Below are 24,789 nucleotides of genomic sequence, written 5' to 3'. Positions count from 1 at the left end.
GTGCTAAGTTCATTCCCCGTGTGGCAGCCACTCAGCCTGGAATCAATGTGACCCACTTCACTGCCTTTGTGTCACCTTGCCAAAAAGGTGACACAGTTTGAGCCCCAAGAGAGCCTGCAGCCAGCAGTGCCATGTGCTCCCTGGCAGGACCCAGTTCTGCTCCCAGCCAGCACTCACCCCTTTTCCCCTGCTCCCAGCCAGCACTCACCCCTTTTCCTCCTGCTCCCAGCCAGCACTCACCCCTTTTCCCCCTGCTCCCAGAACTCACTCACCCCTTTTCCCCCTGCTCCCAGAACTCACTCACCCCTTTTCCTCCTGACTTCTGGTCAAAGGGCACCATCGTGATGCGCTTCGATTCCCTCTGGTAGGTGCAGTAATGCTTCACCCAGGAGGTCCCAAAGTGACCTGCAGAGCAAACACAGGCTTCATGCCCAGAACAGTTTCAGCTCTCCCATTAGAACCCGCTATGTTTAACCATCATTTCACATGCCAGGCTGCTGTACCTAACAGACTCCTCTGAGGCACCGGCAGGGATTCTCCCTGGCTGCCACATTCCCACTGGAATTGGCCCTCACTGGGCCAATCCCTGCCTTCCAGGGACTCTGACTGAATCTGAATCTGCTGAGTCAGCCTTTGTGCCCCTGTCCTGGCAAACCCCTTCCCCAGGCTGCCACCCCCACGCTCCCCAGCCCGACACCTACGCTTCTCCTGCACGTAGAGATAGCCCTCCATCGTGTAAGGGCTGATGTTTTTGTGCTCGTGGGGATTCTCCTTCATCTTCTTCATCAAAGCTTCAACCTCTGACCTCGTTCCTTCAAAGCGGTTTCTTGTCTGCAAATGAAAACAGGAATGTCTTCTCCAGTGCAGGGACCTGTGCCCGGCTCTGCAGCACATGGGGTGGGGCTGGGTCCCTACAGCCCTGTGGGAAATGGGGCTGGGGAGCCCAGGGGCAGCCACAGGGCAGGTTTGCTTCCTGGGCCTGGATTTAAGCTAAAGCAAAAATATTACAAGAATTGGCAAGGCCTTCCAGAACTTTAAGGGGGATTACAAAAAGAGGGAGAGTGATTTTTGACATGGGTTGATAGTGATAGGACAAGGGAAATGGATTTAAACTAAAAGAGGAGAGATTTGGATGGGATATTAGGAAAAAATTCTTCCCTGTGAGGATGGGCAGGCCCTGGCACAGGTGCCCAGAGCAGCTGTGGCTGCCCCTGGATCCCTGGCAGTGCCCAAGGCCAGGTTGGACACTGGGGCTTGAAGCCTGGGACAGTGGAAGGTGTCCCTGCCATAGCAGGGAATGGGAATGAGGTGACTTTTAGGTCCCTTCCAACCCGAACCACTCTGGGATTCTGTGATTAAAATACACCAGAAGGTGAGGTGGCTCTGGAGACACTGACAGCGATGGGCACAGGGACACCCTGGGCATGGTGACAGCCCAGGAACAGGGACAGCCCGGGCACAGGGACACCCTGGGCACACTCACATTCTGGATGCTGATTGTCAGCTCTGTCTTGAAGTCACTGAAGTCCTTTGCAAGCTCGTAGCCATGGTGGTAGAATGTGAACAGACCCTGCAGAAAGGCCAGCAGCTGCATTGGGAAAAAGCAAGTGGAGATGGTCAGTGGAGACTTAGAGGCACCAGTGCTGAGGGGAGGGGGCCCTGCAGCCCCCCAGGGTGGAGGGGCTCTCTGGTGGGCCCTCTGTGAGAGGGGCTGTGGGGTGAGGCTGGCCCTGCACTGCCAGGGCTCCCCATGACCCCGTTTCACCACACCCCCCCAGTTTGGTGCAGGCTGAGCCGGACTGAGAGCTCACTTACAGGTTCCACAAACTCAAACATCTTCCTCTCCTGGACCTCCTGCACCTTGAAGACATATTCCAGGGAGACCTCGTAGAAGTGCTGCCGAACCAGGTCCACCTGGCTGTCTGCCTGCAGAGGGGTGGGAGAGGAAACAGAGCTCAGGAACAACCAGAGCACACCTGGCTCTGATGGGAGCACCCCCAAGCACAGCAAACCCAGCTCCAGCCCCCAGTCCCAGCTGGACAAATGGCACAGCAATAAACATAAACCTGATCCACATGAGCAAGCTCTTCCTTCAGCTGAGGAAAACGGGTGTGGTGACTCATGTTCTCACCTCCCCAACAGCTGGGTAGAAAACATGCAGTAGAGGCAAGAAAAATGGAAATCTGTGAACTTGACAAGAAAAGGCAACTCTCCCTTTTCTGGAAAGCACTCCCCCTCACCAGGGATTCCACATCCACCTTTCACAACTCCTCACTAAATCCTCTTTCTAAGGTAACCCCTCCCTCGGGGGAGTCTGAGCCACACAAACCACGTACACTTCCCAGTGGCACGGGGGAACAGGAACCAGCCCCTGACCTGGGAGCTGCTCCAGCGGGCTCCTCCTGCCTTCCGAGCCACGGCCCGGGTGGGAGATGCCACCAGATGGCACCAGCAGGCAGCCTGCTCCACCGCACCTGCACAGCGCCGGCATCCCGCACGCATCCCGCACGCATCCCGACTGAATCCTGAACTGCATCCCGAACTGCATCCCGAACTGCATCCCAAACTGAATCCCAAACTGAATCCCAAACACATCCCCAGCTGAATCCCAAACTGCATCCCGAACTGCATCACAACCTGCATCCCGAACTGCATCCCAAACTGATCCTGCACACATCCCCAGATGAATCCCGAACTGCATCCCGAACTGCATCCCGAACTGCATCCCAAACTGATCCTGCATACATCCCCAGATGAATCCCGAACTGCATCCCGAACTGCATCACAACCTGCATCCCAAACTGCATCCCAAACTGCATCCTGCACACATCCCAAACTGAATCCCACACACATCCCGCACACATCCCAAACTAAATCCTGAACAGAATCCCAAAGAGAATCCCACACACATTCCAGCTGAATCCCAAACTGCATCCCAAACTGAATCCCACACTGATCCCACACACATACCCAACTGAATCTCCAACTGAATCCTGTGCTGCATCCCAAACACATCCCCAACTGAATCCCACACTGATCCCGCACACATCCCAAACTAAATCCTGAACAGAATCCCAAACAGAATCCCGCACACATTCCCAGCTGAATCCCAAACACATCCCCAACTGAATCCCGAACTGAATCCCAAACTGAATCCTACACTGCATCTCACACTGCATCCCACACTGCATCCCACCTGCAGCCCCTATGGCACCTCCAGGCAGCCCCACAGGGCCGTGCTCTGTCCAGGGCACAGGATCACAGCTCTGACAGCCACGAGTGGATCCTTCCCTCCCCAGCCAGAATTCCTTCCACTGCCATGCCCCGTATCAGTATCTCAAACACAAACTAAACCAAGGCTCTGAGGGTCATTTCAAAGCCACCATTCCCTGGGACACCATTCCCATGTGGGTGCTTCCACATGGGAAGTTATTTACAAACCTCAAGGACGAGGCTGGCTTGCAGGCACAGCTGCCCAGATTCTGAGCCCTCCTCAGCCCTGATTTGCTGGGAGATGATCACCTGTGCCCCAGGTATTTCTGCTCTAAAGTCCCCAGCTCTGCTGGGCACAGTCCCACCACCTGGGTACAGGAGCCCCATGCCCACCAGTGCTCCCAGTAAGGGATCAGCAGCACACCAGCACCATGCCCAAGGGCAAGGACATACATCCTGCAGGACCAACCCAGCTCTGGGCCAGCACAAGGAATTCCAGACTTAAAAGAAGTGATTGAAAACTCAGCATACTCATCCAGTAGGAGCACTTGTCACCACAGCTAACCACATCCTGAATCACTGATGGTGCTTAAAGAGTTTAAGGCACTAAGCCTGCTCCCTCCTTCCCTGGAGCACAAAGCAGAGCAGCCACTTGCAGAGAAGGAGACCAGACATCCATGATTTGTGCTGGCACATGGGAAGCTGCAGCAGAACCAGTTCCTTTCTGTTACACTCTTTAATTATAAACCCTCTCTCCTTTTTGATTGCTATCCATTTTGGGATCTCTCTGATTTACTCACCAAGAAAGCTCCATATCCCTTCATTACAGGAAAAGGGGAAAACCCAGCACCCGCAGCCAGAATGAGGGAAATAATGAGTTTACAGCCAGGAGAACCATTGTTATACACTGTGTGAGACATTCAAAAAGCTCTCCCCAGTCACAGCCAGACATGGAAACTCAGAGGCTGCTCTGACCTCCTGAAGCTGGGATTCTTTCTTCTTGGAAGACAAGTTCAAGTGCTTTTCTAGGACACCACAGTATTTCTCAGTCTCCTTGTCATATTTCTTTTTGGCATCCTACAAAACAGGACAAAAAGTATGACACTGAACACAATGGTCCCAGAGCAGCTGTGACAGCGTCCCTGTGGCACTGGGCAGGATGGCAGTCCCAGGTGGGAGCCACCATGAGACAGGACCTGGGGGCAGCAGCTGGAAGCAGGTGAGGCTGCTTTTATCTGCCAGCATCAGCAGCTACAGGAAAGCAGCTTATGCTGCCAAAACCCAAGGCTTCAGGGAACCCCTCCTCTGTTCCTGGGGCCCAGTGCTTGGTAAAACATCCAGACCCAGGTCCAAAAGCAACAGAGCAAGGAAAGTGCTTTCTAAGCAGAACATGGTCACAGTTCCACATCCCACCCTGGCACCCCTTGCAAGAGCTTCTCCTCTGTGTGTCAGGGACAACGACACAGCACCTCGGCTGTTTGTGGCAGCAGCATTAAGGACACCAACTTCACTTTCCTTTGCACCCCTGTGCCAGCCTGGCCAGCCCAAGATGCCAGGGACAATCCATGCCAAAGCTGCAGTAAGCAGGTGCATTCTGCAGGACTCCTGTTTTGTCTCCAGCTGCAGGGGCCGGGCTGGGCACCGCTGCCATGCGAACACAGCCCCGGGCGCTGGCATGAGCTGCTTGCAGGCAGCAGCAGGTTGTTATAACAACAGGGGAGCCACAGACAGTGGTTTTCATTTCAGAACAAAGGCAGGAAAGAAAGAGGGGGGGGGCAGGCTGTCTCACAGCCGCCCTCAGCCAAACCGACGCTTCCCCGTCCTGCCAGAAGTGTCCGAGTTCCCGTGCAGCCTCCAGCGATGCCTTGGGGTGGGGAGTGCAGGCTGGGGGACTCAGGACAATGTGAGCCCCTCCAAGAAAATCCTAATTCTTCCTTGGAGTAAGGAAAATAAGTTCACTTTGGCTGGCATGCAGTTTTTTGCCCTTGGCACGTTATTTGGCTGTGGGTGAACTCGGAACACTGAGGCACTTCCTGGGAGCTGGATGGCCCCGTGTCCATCCCAGAGCAGCACACTGCTTCCTGCCATGCCCGAGCCCATCCTGCAGTGTGCCAGCTCCTGGCCAGCTCCGGGGGGCACTGGCTGGGTTACCTTGGCAGCCCCAATCTGCTCCTTGCGGAACTTCTCCAGCGGCGTGATCAGCACCTCGCTGGCGTTCTCGATCTGGGGGCAAAGACAGGCACAGCTCACCTGTGCTGCTCCACAGCCTTTTCCATGGAAACCCTCCCACAGCCCCCAGACATGCCCAGGCTCCACTCCTCTGTCTCTGCCCACCTGTGACCCCCCCAGCACCAGCACCGGCCACTCTCCAACAGCAAGACTCCATTCCTGAGGCTTTCCCAGTGTTTCCCTGCCAAGCCACCCTCTCCTTCCTCTGCCTTCCCCTGCAGCTCCATGCCAGGCGAGGGAAGGAGCACTGGGGCAGGCAGTCACTGTCACCAGGGTGCCCCAGGTGCCACCACCCCCTGCTCCCAGGACAGCTGGGACCGTACCATGCGCATCCGCTCGTCTTCCAGGTTCCGCAGCACCGTGGCAAACTCCTGCAGAGACTTGGCTGGAAGGGACACAGTCAGCATTTAACATTCAGTTTTTAGAGAAAGAAACTGCACAGAAGGGTTTTGTCTGTCTGTGTCTTGGATGGGGAGGCTGGGGTTTTTATTATCTTTGCTCTCTCCCTAGAAAGGTTCCTGCTGCCTACAGCTGGCAGCAGAGCATCCCCAGGACCAGGCTTCCTCCTCCAGACAGCAACATCCTCAGCTCAAACCTGCCCTGCCCAACAGTCAGTCACCAACCAGCCCCACAGCACAGCACTGGCCTCCAGCCATGCCCAGCACACGAGGGGCAGCTCCCCAGCACGGGCACGGCACCAGGGAGACCTGGAGCTATTTCTGCTGAGAGACTGGGCACAAATAAACAAGCAAAGTTAAATCAGGGCTAAAGCTTCTTTGCTCTCCTGGCTCCAGACGATGTGCACAATAAGCTCTAAAAGTTCAGCTGGGGCAGGAGCAGGAGGAGAGAGGGAAGAGGCTGAAGCCACTGCCCTGTGCCAGGAGAAGCTCTGTGGCAGAGCCAGGCTTAGCTCAGAGAGCCTTGCCAGGCTCGGCGCTGCTGATTCCCCCAAGCACAGGATCCTGTGTGACACCGCTGCTCCTCTGCTTCAGAGCACAGCCCCTTGCAGTGTATCCAGCCACAACCACCTCCAGATGCTCCTCTCCAGTGCAAAACATCCAGCTAACTGAGGAGGTTTCAGATACAGACAATCTTCTCCCTTTCCTCTCTGGCAGGGACAGATTTAGGCCAAGAAGGAACAGGTGATTCCCTGGGGGAGGCTGTGCTGCTGTTGAACCAGGAGGAATAAGCAGTTTCCAGGGAGCACCCAGACAAATTCCCTTGGTGTCCTGGTGTGTCTCTGTGCCGTGCCTGCTCAGGGCTGTGGCTCCAGGAGCTCCAGGACTCACCTATGCAGATCTCATCGTCGGTCTCAGCGTCGCCGATGCAGCGGAATTTGAACTCGTTGAGGGAATCTGCGAACTTGCGCTTGGCGGCCGACAGGTCTGTGGGAGCAGGAGCAGGGGAAACAGGGACATTACAAATGGGAAAGTGCCCCAACAGCAGGATGCAGGCAGACACATCATCCCAGCCAGGAAATACCCACAGAGGGACCCCTGCCACCAGGGAAGCCCCTGAGCGCTGCCCTTCTGCACCCACCCCAGGGACGGCTCTGTGGGGCCCCTGTCAGCACCCCCAAAATACCCTACAGGAGATGACACCTCAAAATAGCAAAAGAGCCATCCCAGAGCTCAGAGCCAGAGCCATGGGGCAGCAGCAAATGGTGACACACGGTGCCACTGCCCCCCAGGAAATGGCAGCTCTGCCATGCTGCTGGCCGCAGAGGAAGGCAGCAGCACAGAGCTTTACTGCTTCCCGAGCTGCAGATTCTCTCCCAGATCTGCATCCTATTAAGTTCTTACTCACAGTGACCTGAGTGGATCCAGGATTGGCTTTTCAGGCCAGCCCTGTTAACCTGACACACACGGACAGTCCTGGGCACCGTGAGGCCACCAAAGGCACACTGCCGGTGTGAGGAACTCTCAGTGTTCACTCCCCCTGCATTTCTTCACTCAAAGCCCAAAATTCCATGGGTTTTTCCCTTTCCCAGCATCGGTGGAAAATGTGTGTGCACGCAAAGGCCGTTTCCTCCTCTCAGACACCAACAGCCAAGAGATAACCACAGCACAGCCCAAGTGTTTTGCTTTCCCCATGGGATAAGGGAGCTGGCAACTTTCTCCAAGCATTAAAGCTGTTTTCCCAGTATCGCTGCTGACAGCCCTGGGGTTAATCCTGCCCAGTTCAGTCCCGGCTGCCTCCACACAACTGCTTCCTAAGGCAGCAGGAAATCACCCAGCCAAGGCAGGCAGGGAGAGGCAAATCCCTGCGAGCTTTCCAGTGGAAAAGTACAGAGGGGGCTTCTTTAAGGAGAAGGTTCACACATAACAGGATTTGCACTTTGCTCCCTGGAGGATGGAACGAGCATGGCTTTTACACCCTTCCTGTGCCTGGAGCTGCCAGGAGTCTCCACTGGCACCTACAGAAGAAATACACATGTTTTTTGGGGAAACTTCCCCAGTGCTCCAGGGCAGGATTGAGAAGAGGGACTCGGGAGGGTGGGAGGGTTTGTTCCAGCTCAGCACAAGGCTGAGCAAAGGGCACTGGGACAGCCCCGTGCAGCTCCCCCTGCTCCCTTCCACGTGCCCGTGCTGCTGTCAGCAGCAGAGCAGCCTCCTTCCCTCACCAGAGCCTGCTGGAGCAGCCCCAGTGCTCAGGGACTCTCCCCCAGTCCCTCCTGCCTGCCCTGGAATAACCACGAAGATGACATTAATGATCTAAGGAGCCATTTCCTCTCCCCCAGCCCCTGCTGGCCCCAGCTCCTCGAGCCCTTGGCCACATCCCATGTGCCACATCCCATGTGCCACGTCCCCACCTGAACCAGGCCTGATGTGACATCCCTCGTGCCCAGCACTGGCAGGACCCCAGAGCTGGAGGCTGCTGCAGCACAAGGATGAACACCTGGGAAAGTGAGCCCCCCAGCCTGGGCAGGGCCACCCCCTCCAGGGCCACCCTCTCCTCCACCTGAGAGTGAGGAGCAGGTCAGGGCTCTGGGACCAGGCAGGAGCCAGAGCAAAGCCAAGAAGCCTTTGGAGCCAGCAGCACTGACAGCAATGGCCCACGGTGCTTATAAATAGGCAAGGGAGAGGCAGGGGGAGAGGGAGATAACTCCTGCAGTGACAGTGATAAAGGATAAAATTAGCAGCAGGATTGGCCAGAAAAGGAGAGAAAGGCACCCATGCCCACCCTGTGGGGCCCCGTTGTCCTCCCCAGGCCACAGCCAGGCCACCCATGCCCCAGCATCCCCTCTTCCTGGAACCCCTCAGCTACTTTTTGGGACAACACCCCTGCAGTGAAAGCAGGAAGGCTCATGGAGAACAGGACAGCCCCTTGACAAGCCTCAGCTCCTGTGGGTTCTTCTTCCCCAGGGCTGTGAACAAGCAAAGCCAAATCCTGCAAAGGCTCAACAGAATCTGCTGCTTCCTCTCACGCAGGAGCAAAACCACCCAGACACTGCACATGACTCACAGCAGGGCTGCACCAGGGGCTGGCAAGTTTTCCTTCCAAGTTCTCTGCTGGCTTGACCAGTCAACCGCAGCATCAGGGAAAGCCACCACAAAAAGCCTGAAAAATCCTTCTGCCTCAGCAACACAACCAGCTCAGGCTGCAGGTCTCGTCATCACCATCACCTCTCGTGGCTCCCTTTTCCCACCCGGGCTGGTGAGGATGGGACAATCCCTTCAGGAAAGTCCCCTTGACAGAACACTGGCACACACAAGTCCACCTGCACAGCTCCAGCCACCAAGGATCTAAACAAAATATCCTGTTAAAAGTGACGCATCCTCCCCATCCACTGCACCCTCGACACCCTCCTCAGGAAGAGCAGGAACAGGGACAGCTCCCAGCAGGTCAGAGGGCAGCAGCCTTTCCTGGAAGCAGCCTCAGATAACCCCTCTGGCTGTCCCTGCTCCCTCACACCAGCCCAGGGGTCACCCCACTTTCCTCCTCCCTCTGCAGCCAGGGAGCCGGGCATCTGCTGGCTGAATTCCATCCCAGCCATGCACCTCCAGCTCCAGGGCTCCAAACCTGCCTGAAGGGACCTTGTGCAGCCCCAGGAATCCTGCAGGGGATCAGCAGCCAGGCAGCACACCGTGCTCCCTGTGTCCCCCTCCTCCTCCTCAGCTACTGAGAGTTCAGTCTTTCTGGGAAGTGGTTGCTGTTACTACAAGGAGACTGAAGTGGTTGCTTCTTACATAAAAAGCCTCTTCCAAAGGAATTTGGAACTGCTGAAAAAGGCCATTTGTAAAGGATTGTGTCATGATTTCCCACCCCTCCTCCATGAGTGAAGCAGCCCGGGCACTATGGGGTGACCCCAGGTCTGCAGTCAGCACCCCAGAAACGACAGCTAGGACACTGAGGGAACCACAACACATCAAACTGAGATGTCAGGAAGACAAATGTCCCCCCCTGCCTGGTCCTGTGCTGGAAAGATCAGGTCAGCCAGGGAAAAGTGAACCTGCTGGCTCAGAGCTGGGAGCTCTCCCCAGAGCTGACTCTGCAGCCAGTCTGCTGCATAAGCTGGAAAGAGCAGAAAGCTCTGGCTCAGCTGGACCCAGGACAGGGGGAGAAGCAGCAGGATGGGTGGCCTGAGTCTGGCCATGAAGGGTTAATGCTGCTAAGAGGGGGAGCAGAGGATGCTGCTGCTCGGGGCTCTGGGCTCTGCCAGAGGCTGTGCTCACACGGAGCAGGATTTCTACACTTCCTGCAAAGAAAACTGCTTAATAGCCTGTATTTACTGTTCAAGTGGACAACAGGAACTGAGACTCCTGCCCCTTCCTTCCCCCACAGCAAAGAGCAGCAGGAACAGCAGGCTCGGGCTGTCTGTCCCCTGCAAGCCCCTGCAGAGGGACAGGAGGACAATGTCAGTCCCACCAGCTGCCCCTTGCCCCAAGCAGGGCAGACCACCACTTCCAGCCCTCATTTGGCTGCAGGGAACAGGACACAGCACCTCCACAGCTCCCCAGGCACGCAGGGGCCAGCCGGGATGGGTAATCCAGGGAACAGCCACTCTAATCAGCACCGGATTACAGCCTGCCTTTCCAAGGGTGCTCAGAAAGCAGCAATGTGGTGTCTGTCCCCACAGCCAGCCAGGGCTGCAGCACAGCACCCTTTCTGGGCTCACACAACACTCCTGCAGCTCAGGGCTACCCAGGGAGGGCCTTTGGGCAAGGTCAGAGCTGGGAATGGCCAGCTGGGCTCTGCCCGCGGATGCTCGGAGTGTTCTGCATCTGTCCAACCTGGCCCCGCAGTTCGTGCAGGAATCCAGCAACAAGAACCTCGTGCCTGAAAGCTGCATGTGCAGCTGCCAGTTCGGAGCTTCACCCGCCCGGCCCCAGCCCTCGCAGCGCTGGGGTCAGCACCAGCAGCACGGAACGCTTCGTTTGCTCCACAAGGTTTAAATCCCCTCTCTGCGCTTCCCAGCAAGGTCAGCAAAGCCCTGCTCCCGCGGTCCTCTGGGCCTGGCCCGGTCCCAGAGTCACCCCCATGCAGAATTAGCACTGATTTGTTTATTAAACAACCTCTCCACCAGGTGGTTGGAGTTAATCAGTGATTTAGGATGGGACGGCAGCTGCTGGCAGGTTCCCCCTCTGAATCATCATGAGCAAATATATAAAAGCAGATGGGCAGAGCCCACCCCACCTCCAGCACAGCTTCTGCCATCATGTTCTGCACAACAGCCCGTGGAGAGGCTTGGCACATGCCACAGATGGAGGTCAGAGGGTGCCAAAGACAGCAAGGTGACCCCAAGGACCAGGGCCACGGGCACAGTCCCTGCAGTCACCCCAGGCAGGACCCCCAAGGCAGGGAGAGCATCCCTGAGTGGCCCCACAGCCCCCCAGACCCCATTTTGGTGCCTTTTCCACACACACAGCCTCCAGCTGAGCCTTGTCTCAGCAGCACACCCAGGAAGGCCAAATCCCAGCCCTTCATTTCCACGGGATGTTTACAAGCACACATTCCCTACACACCACACTTCAAGCAAAAAAACCCAAAACTGCTCAGATGCGCCAGAACACAAAATAACCCGAAGCTCTGTCCAAGACGCTCCAGGAGTGCAGGTGCAGGAGGTGCCCCAGCCCTGCCCTGCAGCCAGGGGAGCGCTGGCACTGCTGCCAGCCGAGGCATCCCCGTCTGCCTGGATGCACACGCTCAGCTGGCACCGCAGGGCAGCGCTGCCAGGGGACAGAGAACCCTCTGTGTGCTGAATGGCACCCCTGACCACGCTCCAGCAGCGCGCCAGAGCGGAGCAGCACGCTGAAGACATGAATTATTTCCACGGTATTTTAAGAGATAAAGGTTCTGCACTTCGTGAAAAACAAAGTTATCCCTTGGAAGGGCTGCCTGGCTGCACAGCTAAAATTATCCCCACCAGCCCAGCACGTCGTCATGTCACCCCCAAATCAGTAATGCTCCGAGTTATCTGGGGAGCTTTGCCAGGCCAGGATGTCTCTGCAAAGCTTCCCAAGATTCCTGATGGAAGGCACTGGAGATCCAAGGGAAATGAAGCCAGGAGGACCAGCAGGTCCCAAGCTGCCAGTGTGTCCAGTGTGACATCCTGCAGCAGGGCCAGGGCTGCAGCAGCACCAAGGCAAGAAACCACTTCCCTCAACCCCCTCTGCTCCAGCCACCCTCCTGTTTTCCCCTGCTTTGAGGGAGTTGATGGTCAACAGCAACCTTTGCCCCTCTGCCCCACTTCTCAGCCATGAATCAGCCCTGGACTTCCTCAGGCTCTGGAGCCCTGAGCCCAGTGCTGAGCCTGCTGTGCCACAGAGGCAGAGGTCTCTCAGCCTCTCTCCATCCTTCCTGTTCAGCTTTTCTCAGCACTCACCCATCAAGTCATACTGCAACAAAGGCACTGTCTGAGTCCCATCTTTGTCTCACAGGGGCCGAGACACTGCAGACACCAGCTCATGCAAACAGCTCTGCCTCTGCCCCCTCAGGGTCACCAGGGCTGTGACACTGGCAGGAGAGAAGCTGGTCCAGGCAGCAGGGATGGGTTAATGATGCAGTAGATGAAGTGTCCCCGACACAGTTAATGAAGTGCCCCTCACCAAGGGTCCCACCTGGAGGGACTTCAGCCCTGGGCATGTGAACCAACAAGCAAAGACCTCTCCATCCCACCAGGAAAGGAAGACTTGGCAGACTCCCAGCTGTCCCACATGGAAACCCTGGAGGATGTTCTCCCCTTGCCCAAACAGGACTTTCTGCAGGAACCACTCCAAAGTGAAGTGCTCTGTCCTGTGCCCAGCACAGCCTGGCCCTGCCCCTGCTCTGCATTAATCAGGTTATTTTAAGGAGCTGCAGCAGCTCCTGACTCAGAGACCACTGTGGGGAGAGTGGTGATGCCAGGTGGGGACAAAGGGCAGCGATGGCACCTGCAGTGACCAGGAGCTCTGGGCACTGCCTGTGTGGGCAGCCACAGGTGCCAGGCAGCAGAGCCTGCCCTGCCTGCAGCCAGGACACGCAGGAAACAAAACCCAGGAATGATGTAAACTACCCCTGGAAAGGCTTCCCATTCCTGGAGAGCCTGAGGAGACAGATGTGTGCAGCTGCAGGGAGGCACAGCCCAACACGAGTCCTCACTCCCAGCAAGGAGCAGTGGGGCTCAGAGAAACACCAGACTGCCAGAGCCCTCCTGGCAGCCCTGGCAACCACTCCATACCCCCAGGATGGCCCTGGAAGAAAAGGGGCCCGAAGCCAGGGACCACCACCCTGGCAGGCAGCTTCCAGGCTGACCATCACCGTGCAGAGCAGCAGCACGTGGGATCAGCAGAACCCCAGCACTGAGCAGAGCCCCTGGTGACCCCTGCCCAGGGGGCTTCCTGGTGCTCTGCATGAACATGGCAACATCCCACAGCCCCCAGAGCATCACTGCCTGCAGCTCCTGGAGGGGCACAGCCCACCTGCCCCCAGCACAGGGCAGCATCCCCCGGATGCCATCCCCAGTCTGGACACGGAGCGTTCCGTGCACTTAGCAGCAAAACAAAATAAAACGGGATTTCTCCACTTCCCCACCCAGCTCCCACGTCTGGCACTTTTCCCTATGCTAATTTTTGTTCACATCCTGGTGTTGTTTCATGGCAGAATCCCCCGGCCCGTCCCAACCTGCAGCCCAGAGTTTGCCAGGCAGGGAGCCAGGCGTCGGAGCAGGAGGAGCTCAGGTGGGAGCAGGGAGGGTCTCCGAATAAAATCAAATGTAAATATTCACCACTCCAACACAGAGGAGGGATGCATCCAAACAGCAAACACAGGCAACAGCTTAAGTGCCTGGAAAACATCAGGGACATGGTAATGAAATGGAAAATTACCGCCCCGGCTGGCATTTCCACGGGCAGCCGGCTGCCCGAGCACACAATGTGAGGAAGCAGCACTGAAAATCCCTGTGTCCCAGTCAGGCCAGGGATTTGGGCACAGTGCTGGCTCAGAGATGTCAGACCTGCTGAGCACAGCTGTCCCACTGCACCGAGTGCCTGACCTTCAAACCCCAGTCCCTGACCGCTATTCCCAAACCAGGATTTTGAATATTGCATTTCTCCTCCACCTGCACACTGCCCACTGCCACTGCCCCAGGCAGGTCATGTGAATGCCTGCAGCCTTACACCTGTGAGTAAATGCCTCTGAGGGCAGGATGGAAGTGCCATGCTTTACTCACAGCTCCCCACGGCCCCCAGTTCCCTCACTGGGGCGTGCAGGTCGGTCCCTATCAGCAGAACACTGCTCCAGTAATTGCAGCTTCTCCTCCAAGTGCCAGGAGAGGTTCAGGCTGGGCATCAGGAGAAATTTCTTCCTGGAAAGAATGGTCAGTCATTGGAAGGGGCTGCCCAGGGAGGTGGTGGAGCCCCCATGCCTGGAGGTGTCCAAGGAAGGACTGGATGTGGCACTCTGTGCTCAGGGCTGGTTGACAAGATGGTGATGGGCCACAGGTTGGACTTGATAATCTTAGAGGTCATTTCCATCCTCAGTCATCATACATTTCTGTGATTCCTCTCCAAACCCTGACACGACCCACAGGAAGGCTGCAGATGACTTTACCCTTGTTACCACAATATTTCATCGACTGGAGCCTGGAATCACATTTCATTAGGACAGAACGCCCTGCCCGAGACAGCTAATCGATTTAGAGGACACTAATCCAGAAGAAATTTGCTCCTGACCCAGGCAATGCCCATTAGTGGAGCAGAAGGGGGACTGGCAGGGGGGGCTGTGGCAGAGCCCCTGCCAGACCCCGCCAGGCCGAGCAGATTGCCTCAGGCACTGGCCCTGCCTCTGGATTAGTTAGTTATTAAATCTAATTAGCTAATAGGTGGGCCACAGGGAGCCCGCTTGATTTCCCAAGGGGCAGGCACCAAAGCATTGGGGTCCCCGGGGACCCCCGTGCCCCAGGTGGGGAGGGGACCAACGCCCTGTCCCCGCGGGCAGGAAGGACAGGAGGCCATCCTGGCACTCCCAGCCATGGCACGGGGCAGTGCCTCCCTTGTCCCCCTCCCTGTCCCCATCCCAGAGGCAGCAGCTCCTGCCCAGAGCCAGGGCAGGGAGCAGGGTCAGCCCCCAGCCCCCAGCCCCTGCAGAAGCTGCTCTGCACAAGCTCCTTCCTTCTCCTGCCAAGGAGGCTGCGGAAATCCTTTTGTCGCCGGTGCTCCTCCACCTCAGCTGTAAGAACAGGAAAAATCCCACTGTGCTTGCACGAACATCAGTGGCAAGTGAGTCAATTTTTCCTGCTTCGGCAGGAAAAGAGAAATATAAATTAAAATCTCTAGTGGAGCTTAGGGAGGCACGCAGGGTGAGGACAGGGATGCACAGCACAGGGTGTAGCACAGAACCATGGAATAGCTTAGGTGGGAAAAACCCTCCAAGATTCTCACATCCTGCTGTTCCCCCTGCACTGCCAAAGCCAACAATCACCACTGTCGTCATCTGTAAAACCCCTCCAGCATGGTGACTCCACCACTGCCCTGGGTAACCTGTTCCAGTATCTGACCACCCTTTCCAGGAAGAAATCGCTGCCTTTAACCCAGGCTTTCCCCTAGAATTCGTGGGAGAGACACCCAACGCTCTGCTGTGCAATGGTTGGGTTTTTTTGTAAAACATTGCTTAGCAACCAGCACTCAGTGAGGGCATGGCTCTGGACAGACGCTGCTTCAGCGAGAAAAAGAAAGAAAATCCAGCAAAGGGACAGCGTGGCAGGCAGTGCTAGGAAAAGGCACACGCCAGCTCTTTTTACAGGTCACTCGGCCCAGAGAACCCCTCACGCTTCCCTCATTGTGGATCATGGGATCCCAGACTGGATTGGGTTGGAAGCGACCTCAAAGCTCATCTCACTGCACCTTGCTCTGTCCCAGGCTGCTCCCAGCGCTGCTGAGGGTGCAGAGGGCAGGGCAGCCTGAGGGGGCAGCCCCCAGCCCTTGCTGCCCCCCGGTCCCCATGCTGTGCCCGCTGCTCCACGTGCCAGGGACAGATGGTCTGGAGGCTGCTGTGCTTCCCCCAGCTCTGGCTGGAAACCCGCCTGGCAGCACGGCACAGGCATCCCCTCAGTCCCCATGGCACAGGCATCCCCTCAGTCCCCATGCAGGTATCCCCCTCATTCCCCATGGCACAGACATCTCAGTCACCATGGCACAGGCATCCCCTTCCCTCAGTCCCCACGGCACAGGCATCCCCCTCAGTCCCCATGGCACAGACATCCCCTTCCCCTCAGTCCCCATGGCACAGGCATCTCAGTCCCCATGGCACAGGCATCCCCCTCATTCCCCATGGCACAGACATCTCAGTCACCATGGCACAGAGCATCCCCTTCCCTCAGTCCCCATGGCACACACATCCCCTTCCCCTCAGTCCCCACGGCACAGAGCATCCCAGCACACCCCCTGCACCCCAGGACCCCCAGCTCCCGCTGGGAGCCGAGGCAGAGGAGCCAAATCCCAGCTCCTCCAAGCCATGCTGGAGACCATCCCTGGCATTAACATCCTTGGCATTAACAGCAGGGATGGAGACCATCCTTGCCATTAACAGCCGGGGGATGCCCTAAAGATCCGCCCTGGTCAGAGCCCACAGGCCCAGGGCCACCAGCACTCACATGGAGCAGGTGGAAGCACCTTTGACGTGGGGAGCATGCCAGGAAAACTGGGAAAGCATCCCTGCCCCAGGAAAACAGAGAAAGCATCCCTGCCCCAGGAAAACTGAGAAAACATGCCTGTCCCAGGAAAACTGGGAAAGCATCCCCATCCCAGGAAAACAGGGAAAGCATCCCTGTCCCAGGAAGACAGGAAAAACATCCCCATCCCAGGAAAACAGGGAAAGCATCCCTGTCCCAGGAAGACAGGGAAAGCATCCCTGTCCCAGGAAAACAGGGAAAGCATCCCTGTCCCAGGAAGACAGGGAAAACATGCCTGTCCCCGCCGGCGGTGACAGCCGCTCGCGTGCCCGGGGGAGGACGAGGGGGATGATTCACAGCAGAGTGAACAAGCTGTGCAGGTTTCCAAGCTGTGCAGGTTCCCTACGAGCTCCCCCTCGCTCTGCCTCCCCTCCCACCCACCACGGTCACGCTACAGCGACTCATCCCAGCGCTGGGAAAAGGCAGGGATGAAGTAACCCAGCCCAGCCAGGATGCCTGGCACAGCCCGTCCCCCGCTGTCCCGCTGCTGGGTGCTGCAAAGGGGCCCAGGATGCCCCAAACCACGACCACAGGGTGTGCTTGGCCACACTGGCACCGCTGTTGCCCCCTGGACACGGTGGGGGGACTGAAGCCCCTCTGTCCTGTGCAGGAATGCCAACCCCTGAGCAGCCCTGCCCTGCTTCGTGGCTCCTGGGCTTCAGGGAGAAGCACAGCACGATTTTAGGGTGCAAACAAAGGGGTTGGTGGCCCCCCTTTACCAGCTGGGGAGGGGTCTGGCAGACAGCAAGGGCAGAAGCGACTTGCCCCATGCCATGCCTGGCACTGAATCAGCCGGAGAAGCACCACGTGTGCCAACCTGCAGAGAGCACAGGGACAGCGGCACCGCCGCCTCCCACCCCGCACAGCAACCATGGGAACGGCATCTCCGCACTCGAATCCCAGCGTCACTGCGAGCTGCAGCAAAGCTGAGGGGAAAAGGGAAACCCAAAAGGGAAACCTACAGAGCCCACCGCTCCCAGCCCGTGTCCAGGGCACACAGGTGATGCCACACGTGCCACAGGTGACGCCACACACGCCGCAGGTGATGCCACACACCTCTCGCTCTGGCAGCACTGCAGAAACAAACGGAGACAGACGATTCAAGCTGTGCCATCACATCTGCAGCCTTGGGAAAACAGCCTCCTGACCCAAATCAGGCAAATCTGCTCCATGCTGGAAGCATGAGCAGGACACAGTTTGTGGGTGACTCCTGGTGCTGGAGGAACACAGGGACATCCAGCCTGGCCCTTCACATCCCCTGCCCAGAGTCCCTCCCTGCACACAGGTGTGCACCCTCAGCCTCCTCCAGCTCTGGCAGTGCCAGCCCCTGCCCCTCAGAGCTGCCCTTTATCCCAGGCCATCCCCTGCCATCCCAAAGGGCTGGGTTTAGCCTGGCATGGCACACGAGCTCAGCACAGGCCCTGCAGCTCCTCTGTCCCCATCCCAGCTATCGGGACATGTGCCCAGAGGTGCTCTGTGGCACGCTCCCAATTACAGAGATCTCCCAGCCCTGTTAACGAGCCTCTGTCAGCACAGTAAAAGATGCAATCATGAGCACAGGCTGTCCTGCACACCCCAACCCTGCTCACGGGGCTCCCTGTCAGTGCTGCTGACAGCTCCAGCCCAGCCCAGCCCCACAGCACCCACCCAGTGCCTCCTGCAGGAGCCCAGGACCCCTCCCTGGCTCCCACCATCAGCCCCCAAACCTGCCAGCACTGCGGGGTCGTGGCTGGGCTGGGATCCCCTGGGAGGTGGAGAATGTTCCCTGGGGATCCAGGGAACATTCCTGGGTGTGAGGATCCTCCTGCATGGATCACAGCCACGGCAGGGCACACTGCAGCATCCAGGCAGGGAGTTCCCTCTGCCACTGGGGTGGGATAAGTGTGCAGCCCCCTGGAGCCAGCCCTGCTGGCACAACGGTGCCTCCAGGGCTCACAGTGCAGAGCCACCAGCACAAAGAGCCCCTCCCAAGCAGGAATATGCTCCTGCTGCTAATTTCCACTAGCGAGGAAGAGGAGGATCAACTTGTGCCAAAACTGAAGCTCAGTATTACCACCTGTCCTACCCCTCATTTGAATAAAATCCCAGACAAGTTATTAAGGATGTGGCTGCACAAGCCACACAGGTCATGCAAAGGAGGAGAAGCCCTTGGTGCCTCTGGCTCTGCTGGTGCAGGACTGGCTGAGCCATAACCATATCCCTCCTCAAAGTATTCCCTGCATCAACTGTTTCCTACAGGAATGAAGAGGGGGAAAATGCACCCTGACACAGGAGAGCCTTGTTACACATTACACCTCGGCTGGGTGAACAAAGCAGGAAAAAAATCAAAGTAAATCATTTCACCAGCCAAACCCAAAGCCACGTGCTTTCCCTGTGGTTTGCAAGGCAGAGGGAGAGCCCAGGGGAGCCTGGGGGGGCAGGCAGGAACCCCCCCTGCCCCTCCAAGCGTGGAAGGAGCTCCGTGGGGAACGCATGGATGCTCCAGGAAATCTGCCTGCAGCAAGGCAGCAGCTCCTGCGCTGGGCAGACACAGGGAGGGAGGGAGACCCAGACACAGGGAGGCTGTGCAGCTGCAGGGGACTCACCTGGGCTGCCCCACAGCCCCAGCCCAGCCCCATTTCTCAGGCACAACCCCAGCAGAACCGAGTGCCAGCGGTCACAGCAACCCAGCCAGGTGGTGCCCGCTGGCTTTGCACCCTCCAGGAAGCACAAGGCTCCTTCTCCTCCAGCCTGGAGCCTGCAGAGCCCAGCTGTGCTGGGCAGGAGCACAGCTCTGAGCACGCAGCTTTGCACCAACAGGGGCTGCCCCTGGAAAGGCCAGACCTCAACCTCTGCACCTTGATCCCTCTGTGCAAAGCTGGTGAGAGGGTTTGGGCTGCGACTTGTTTTCTTCAGGGACCAGAAGAGCAAGAAGGATGAAAATAACGTGAGATGGGCTTTGGATTCCTCCTCCCCAGCACCAAACACCTGGGGCACAAGGAGCTGTCACCCCAGCTGGCAGCAGGCTAAAAGCAGCCCCAGACTGGGATCGTGCTCCAGCACACCCAAGTCTTTCTCCAGTGCACAGCAGCCCGAGCTCCTGCCCTTTGCCCACCAGCCAGGGCTCCCCCAGACCCACTCCCAGGGGGACAGAGTGAGCTGAGCCAGGGCCATGGGGGGCAGGATGGCAAAGGCAATGACAAAGTGGCAAAGTGAGCAATCCCGGCCGGTTTCCTTATCGCCCGCCCAAGCCTTGTTGTGTAAAAAGGGAATTAAGTAAACACTGGGCAAAAGTTTCACTTTCGCTTGCGGTGTGTTGCAGATCCAGCTCCAGCTCCATCCAGGACAGGCACTGCCACCCCACAGCCTCGGGCACAGACACCTCATCCAGGCTCAGCTGCAGCAGGAAGCTGCAGAGATGTGGAACAGACCCCATGTGCAAGCACATCCCTGAGTCTGGAACACCAGCAGCAGCACCAGGAACGACCCCAGCACCCCAGGGCACACTCAGAGCTGCACAGCAGCCCCGGAGCAGGACGTGCCCCAGGAAACACCCCAGAGCTGCAGCAAAATCCCTGCTGGCATTTCCCACGGTGGCAGCACAGGACAGTGCAGGCACACAGGGGTCAGCCCAGGGGGCAGCTCATTAAAATCACACCCTGCAGGACAGACAGAAGGGACACCACACCTCTCTGACAGCAAACCTCAGCTGGGAGCAGGGGCAACCCCCAGCTGTCCCCACAGCCAGCATGGCACACGCTGCTGGGGGGCACAGCTGGCATGGGACCTGTGGGACAGTGCCACAGCATGTGCCCCAGGAAGCCAGCAGGGCCAGAGGAGTCCCCAGGCATTGCAGGATGCAGGTCCAGCCCAGCATCACCCCCTTGCTGCAGCTCTGCAGTGACCTGGCCAGAAAAACAGCAAAAGGAAAAGGGACCCAAAGCAGCAAAAGGGACCCAAAGCAGCAAAAGGAAAAGGGACCCAAAGCAGCAACAGGAAAAGGGACCCAAAGCAGCAAAAGGAAAAGGGACCCAAAGCAGCAAAAGGGACCCAAAACACCAAACCAGCCCAGCTGTGCCTCTCCCATGGGAGCCCAGGGCATGGCACAGCCCCACCAGGACCCAGCCCATGTGCCCTCGTGGGGAGGGGGCTCACAGAGCCAGCCCAGCCCCAGCACACAAATTGCAGCTTGTGCCGTGGGAGCATGGCAGCAGCCGGGGCGTGGACGGGTTTGGTGGCTTCAAATTAGTGCCTGGAGTTGGAAGAAGGAAAACAAACCAGCAGAAACGTGGCAGGGCACCAGGCTGCACCCAGTGCCTGAAGGGGACAACAGCCCCATCGCCACCGGGACACGGCGCCTGGCAGCACAGGGAGGAGGAGGAGGAGGAGAGGAGGAGAGGAGGAGGAGGAGAGGAGGAGGAGGGTGCCAGGCTCAGCCTGGGGGAGGCGATGGCTGGCAGCCCCTGCTCCCCCACATCCTCCATCCCTAGGTGTGCTGTTTGTTTCCCAAAGCAAGCTGTGGGCATCTCCACTTCACCATCTGTGTGCCCGGGCTCCAGCTCCCCCTCCGTGCCAGCACAGGGGCTGGAGGTGATGCCAGCACAGGGATGAGCCACTGGCTGCCTGCCTGGCCCCCACACAGCCACAGGGACATGCAAAGGGATCAAATCCTTCAGCATCCCTGGTCCTGATGGTCAGCACAGCTCCTGTGCTGGAGAACGAGTTTCACGGCATCCAGGCTTCGAGTTCATTATTTATGTCACACTTGAAGTCTCTGCATCTGCAAAACTTTCTGAATAATTTATGGATGGTGGATCAGGGAGGAAGAGGGACACGTTTTGCTGAAAACCAGGTCACTGAATACCAGCCAAGCAGCAAAGGGAGACAATGGAAACAGGCACAGAAACTCACTGGGGGAAAAAGATCCAACAGCATTTATGTACACACAGACACACACACTCCAGAGATGCCCTTGGCAGCTGAGGATATTTAGCAAGACCAGCCCTTCAGCAAATGAGGATCATTTTCAACCTTGTGAATTTATTCTTTCTTCTCAGGGAAGGAGAAAGTGCTGTGAATCATTCCTATTTCTCTCTGTACCTACACTGAGGGCAAAGGCAGGGCAGAGCAGCCCTTTCACAAACGCTGGCAGAGACTTTGTTCCGTGTCCTTACTCCTGTCTCACCATCCCTGCATGCCCGTGCTGTTGCTCCTGCCCAGCTCTGCAGAGGGCTCTTCCTCCCTCCTCATCTTCCTCCCCTCCACCCAGCCCCAGCAGCCCCTCACCAACACCAGTTACACGTTCTCCCCACGCCTGCCTTCGTACAAAGAGGATGTGAAACGTTCAGCAGAAAAAGGCAAGAGGAAGGAAAAGGAGAGAGGATATTGCAAAGACCTCACATAACTCTGGCTGCAGGCAGTCACACTGCCCAAGGGCCCAGACACCCCCAGGACCCCCCAGGCCACAGGCAGCACGTCCTGAGCCAGGGGTCTGCTGCCCCCAGGCCTGCCCAGCTCCACGGCCTCGTGAGGAGCAGCACGGAGACAACAGCAGTGAGATAAGGCCACCATGCCCAGCCATAGGGAGACAAACCAAAACCACCTGGAAACACCACTAAAAAATAAAAGCTGGCTAAGAAAAGCAAGCCCCTGGTCACAGTCAGGAAGGGCCCCAGGTCTGCACTGGCTCACAGGGGTGACATCCCAGCCCCTGCAGCAGTGGCACAGATACAACAACCAGCAACAGGCAGCACAGCAGCTCCCCACCCCTGGAACATCTCCATCCCTGCTGCTGGGCACTGGAATGGTCTGTAAGGGCTCACACAACAGACCTGGGACCTGGCACACACTGAGGGTGACACCCGTGGGCAGAGCTGGCCCAGATCCCAGCCAGCACCAGCCCAGATCCCACCCAGCAGCAGGGATCAGCCGGAGGCATCACAGCCCCACAGCCCCTGCAGTCACTCCTACAGCAGGAGAAGGATGCACAGAGGGCTGAGCTCCCCAGCCAGGGAGGGGACACCCCTTCCCAACCTCCCGGGCAGTGCCCTGCCCCAGATGGCCCAAACCCTCCCCCAGAGTGTCCTGGGGCCACCTCGGTGCCACACGTGCCGGGGAGGTGGCAGCAGGGCAGGCAGGCACTGATTTACCCTGCAGCAGAATCAGCATTATTCCTGTCCCCGCAGCCTGGGCACCACTGGAACTCCCCCCAGCCCTGTGCAGGAATTAAGGGCTAATCCAGGAACACATTCAATAGGAGCTACAAAACAATTCAGCCATAAAAACATCCTTATCTCCAGAGGCCAGCGAGCGTTCTTCCTGCCCGTGCTGGGGTGTGCAGCACGGCCACGGCCAGGGCACAGGAGCCCACTGACAGCCACAGGGGATCCCAGCACACCCCAAAATACTGCACACAGCCTGCCCAGGGCGGGAGCACAGCCATCACCTCAGCCAGCAGCTGCCACAAGCTAACTGACTAAGCCCAGAGACACCTCGGGACTCGGCAGCTCACTCCCAAAATGCATTTTCTGTGAAGGACAGTGCTGTAGGATTTGTTCTGGGATAAAATGAATGCTACAGGCAGGGCCAGGCAGTGCTGCCTTCAGCAAACGCTCCACAGCAGAACACAGCTCAGACCTGCAGAACCACAAATGCACCCACAGCTGTCGGGTTTGAGATTCTTTTAACCCCAAATGCCAAGAATTGGTACAATGGGAGTGAGTCCCTGTAAGCCAGATGTTACCAGCTGCCACTTCAGCACAGAGGCGCTACACCGCTGGGGCTCGGTGTGAGATCAGAAGGGCAGGGAGCAGCAATCAGCCCTTCTGGGAATGGACAGGCTGCTGGGAATGCTTCACCTGCCCGTGCACCCTGGGGTGACCTCGCTGTCCCACAGCCCCACAGCGACCCTGGCCAGGTGATGCTGCAGGGGCTCCATGGCACCTGTGCTTGTGACGTGCCCCTGTCACCCCGTGGCACAGACTGGTGACCACGCGTGCTGCCATCCCCCTGGATGGGGAAGCGCTTTGATTTGGGCTAAAGAAACTTAAAAACAGAGAAAACCCCAACGACCCCAGGAGGGAACAGCAGAAACAGAGGCACAGCTTGGGGAGCAGCCCAGCCAGCACAGCACCCGAGGGCACAGCCACCCAGCGCTGGCACGGGGAGCCATGCAGAGGTGTCCCCAGCCCCGGCCGCGGGGACAGCAGCAGCCCAGCCCGGGCACCAGGGGTGACAGGGACGCTGCCAGCCACAGGTGAGGGTGTCCCCAGCCCCGGAGCCACCGCCTGCATCGCCGCCTCCCCCTCCCACCCAGACCGCTCCTCCCGGGTCTGCAGCCTGGCAGCCACCTCCGCTTCCCCACGGCGACAGGGGACACACCGGAGGGGCCAGCCCGGGCACAGCCACGGGGGGCTCCGGGCACCCCCACCCTGAGCGGACACGGGACAGAGGAGAACGGGGGGCGAGGGGAGCCAGGCGCCAACCCACCGCCCCAAAAACCGCTCCCGAAGGATGCGCGCCCCGAGGGACCTGCCGGGCCAGAACCAGAACCAGAACCAGAACCAGAACCAGAACCAGAACCACAGGCGTGCCAATGGAGCACGGGCACGCACACCCGATGGACCGGCCCGGAACCCCGCGCCCCGACGGACCCACCCGGACGGAGCAGGGCCAGGCCCGGGCGTGTGCCGACGGCCAGAACCAGGAGCACGCGTGTCCCCCTGGACCCTGCCAGGCTCATCCCGGAGCGCCGCACGTCCTGCGGGACCGGGAGCGGGAGCGGGGCCCGGCCACCCCGTCCCCCGCAGCGGGGGCTCGGGTGGTCCCGGCTGGAGGAGCCCCGGGCGGGCAGGGCCGGGGCCGGGCGGGGGTCGCGGGGTCCCGCAGGGCCGCCCCCAGCCCCGCACTTACTCTTGAGGGCGGCGACGAGCGATTTCCCGTCCTTGATGAGCTCCTTGATGAACTTGTTGGTCTTGTCCAGCTCGGCCTCGTGGGAGCGCAGCCGCTCCCGGAACTGCGGACTGTCCAGGCAGCACTCGCTGAACTCCAGCGCCGGCAGCCCCATGCTGCCGGGCACGGCGGGGGAAAGCACGCAAAAATCCGGGGGAAACGCAGAAGGGAAGGGCTCTCGCGGCGAGGCGCGCAGCCGCCGGTGCGGGCGGGCGGCGGGAGCGCGGTGCCGGGCCAGGCCGAGCCGAGCCGGGAGCGGGGCCGGGCGG

At 58.5% G+C, this 24,789-nt stretch overlaps 1 protein-coding gene across 3 annotated transcripts in view; it reads right to left on the bottom strand.

Annotated features, from left to right (window-relative positions):
• The window catches only part of ARHGAP26 (Rho GTPase activating protein 26), a 101,790-nt gene extending 77,007 nt beyond the window's left edge, over nucleotides 1–24,783 (bottom strand). For all 3 annotated transcript variants that reach the window (XM_041489924.1, XM_041489923.1, XM_041489925.1), the window contains exons 1-9: nucleotides 24,482–24,783; nucleotides 6,732–6,827; nucleotides 5,766–5,827; nucleotides 5,365–5,436; nucleotides 4,189–4,290; nucleotides 1,816–1,926; nucleotides 1,484–1,588; nucleotides 702–831; nucleotides 305–405 (exon numbers count right to left, since the gene is read on the bottom strand). In XM_041489924.1, coding sequence (XP_041345858.1) covers nucleotides 305–405; nucleotides 702–831; nucleotides 1,484–1,588; nucleotides 1,816–1,926; nucleotides 4,189–4,290; nucleotides 5,365–5,436; nucleotides 5,766–5,827; nucleotides 6,732–6,827; nucleotides 24,482–24,635 — 933 coding nt within the window. In that variant the 5' untranslated portion in view covers nucleotides 24,636–24,783. The remainder of the gene's footprint in view (nucleotides 1–304; nucleotides 406–701; nucleotides 832–1,483; nucleotides 1,589–1,815; nucleotides 1,927–4,188; nucleotides 4,291–5,364; nucleotides 5,437–5,765; nucleotides 5,828–6,731; nucleotides 6,828–24,481) is intronic.
• Nucleotides 24,784–24,789: the final 6 nt, after the last annotated feature.

The sequence above is a fragment of the Pyrgilauda ruficollis genome, unplaced genomic scaffold, assembly GCF_017590135.1.
Source record: "Pyrgilauda ruficollis isolate IOZ18807 unplaced genomic scaffold, ASM1759013v1 scaffold97, whole genome shotgun sequence".
NCBI classification, from domain to species: domain Eukaryota; kingdom Metazoa; phylum Chordata; class Aves; order Passeriformes; family Passeridae; genus Pyrgilauda; species Pyrgilauda ruficollis.
This window is presented reverse-complemented; position numbering and strand designations above follow the sequence as displayed.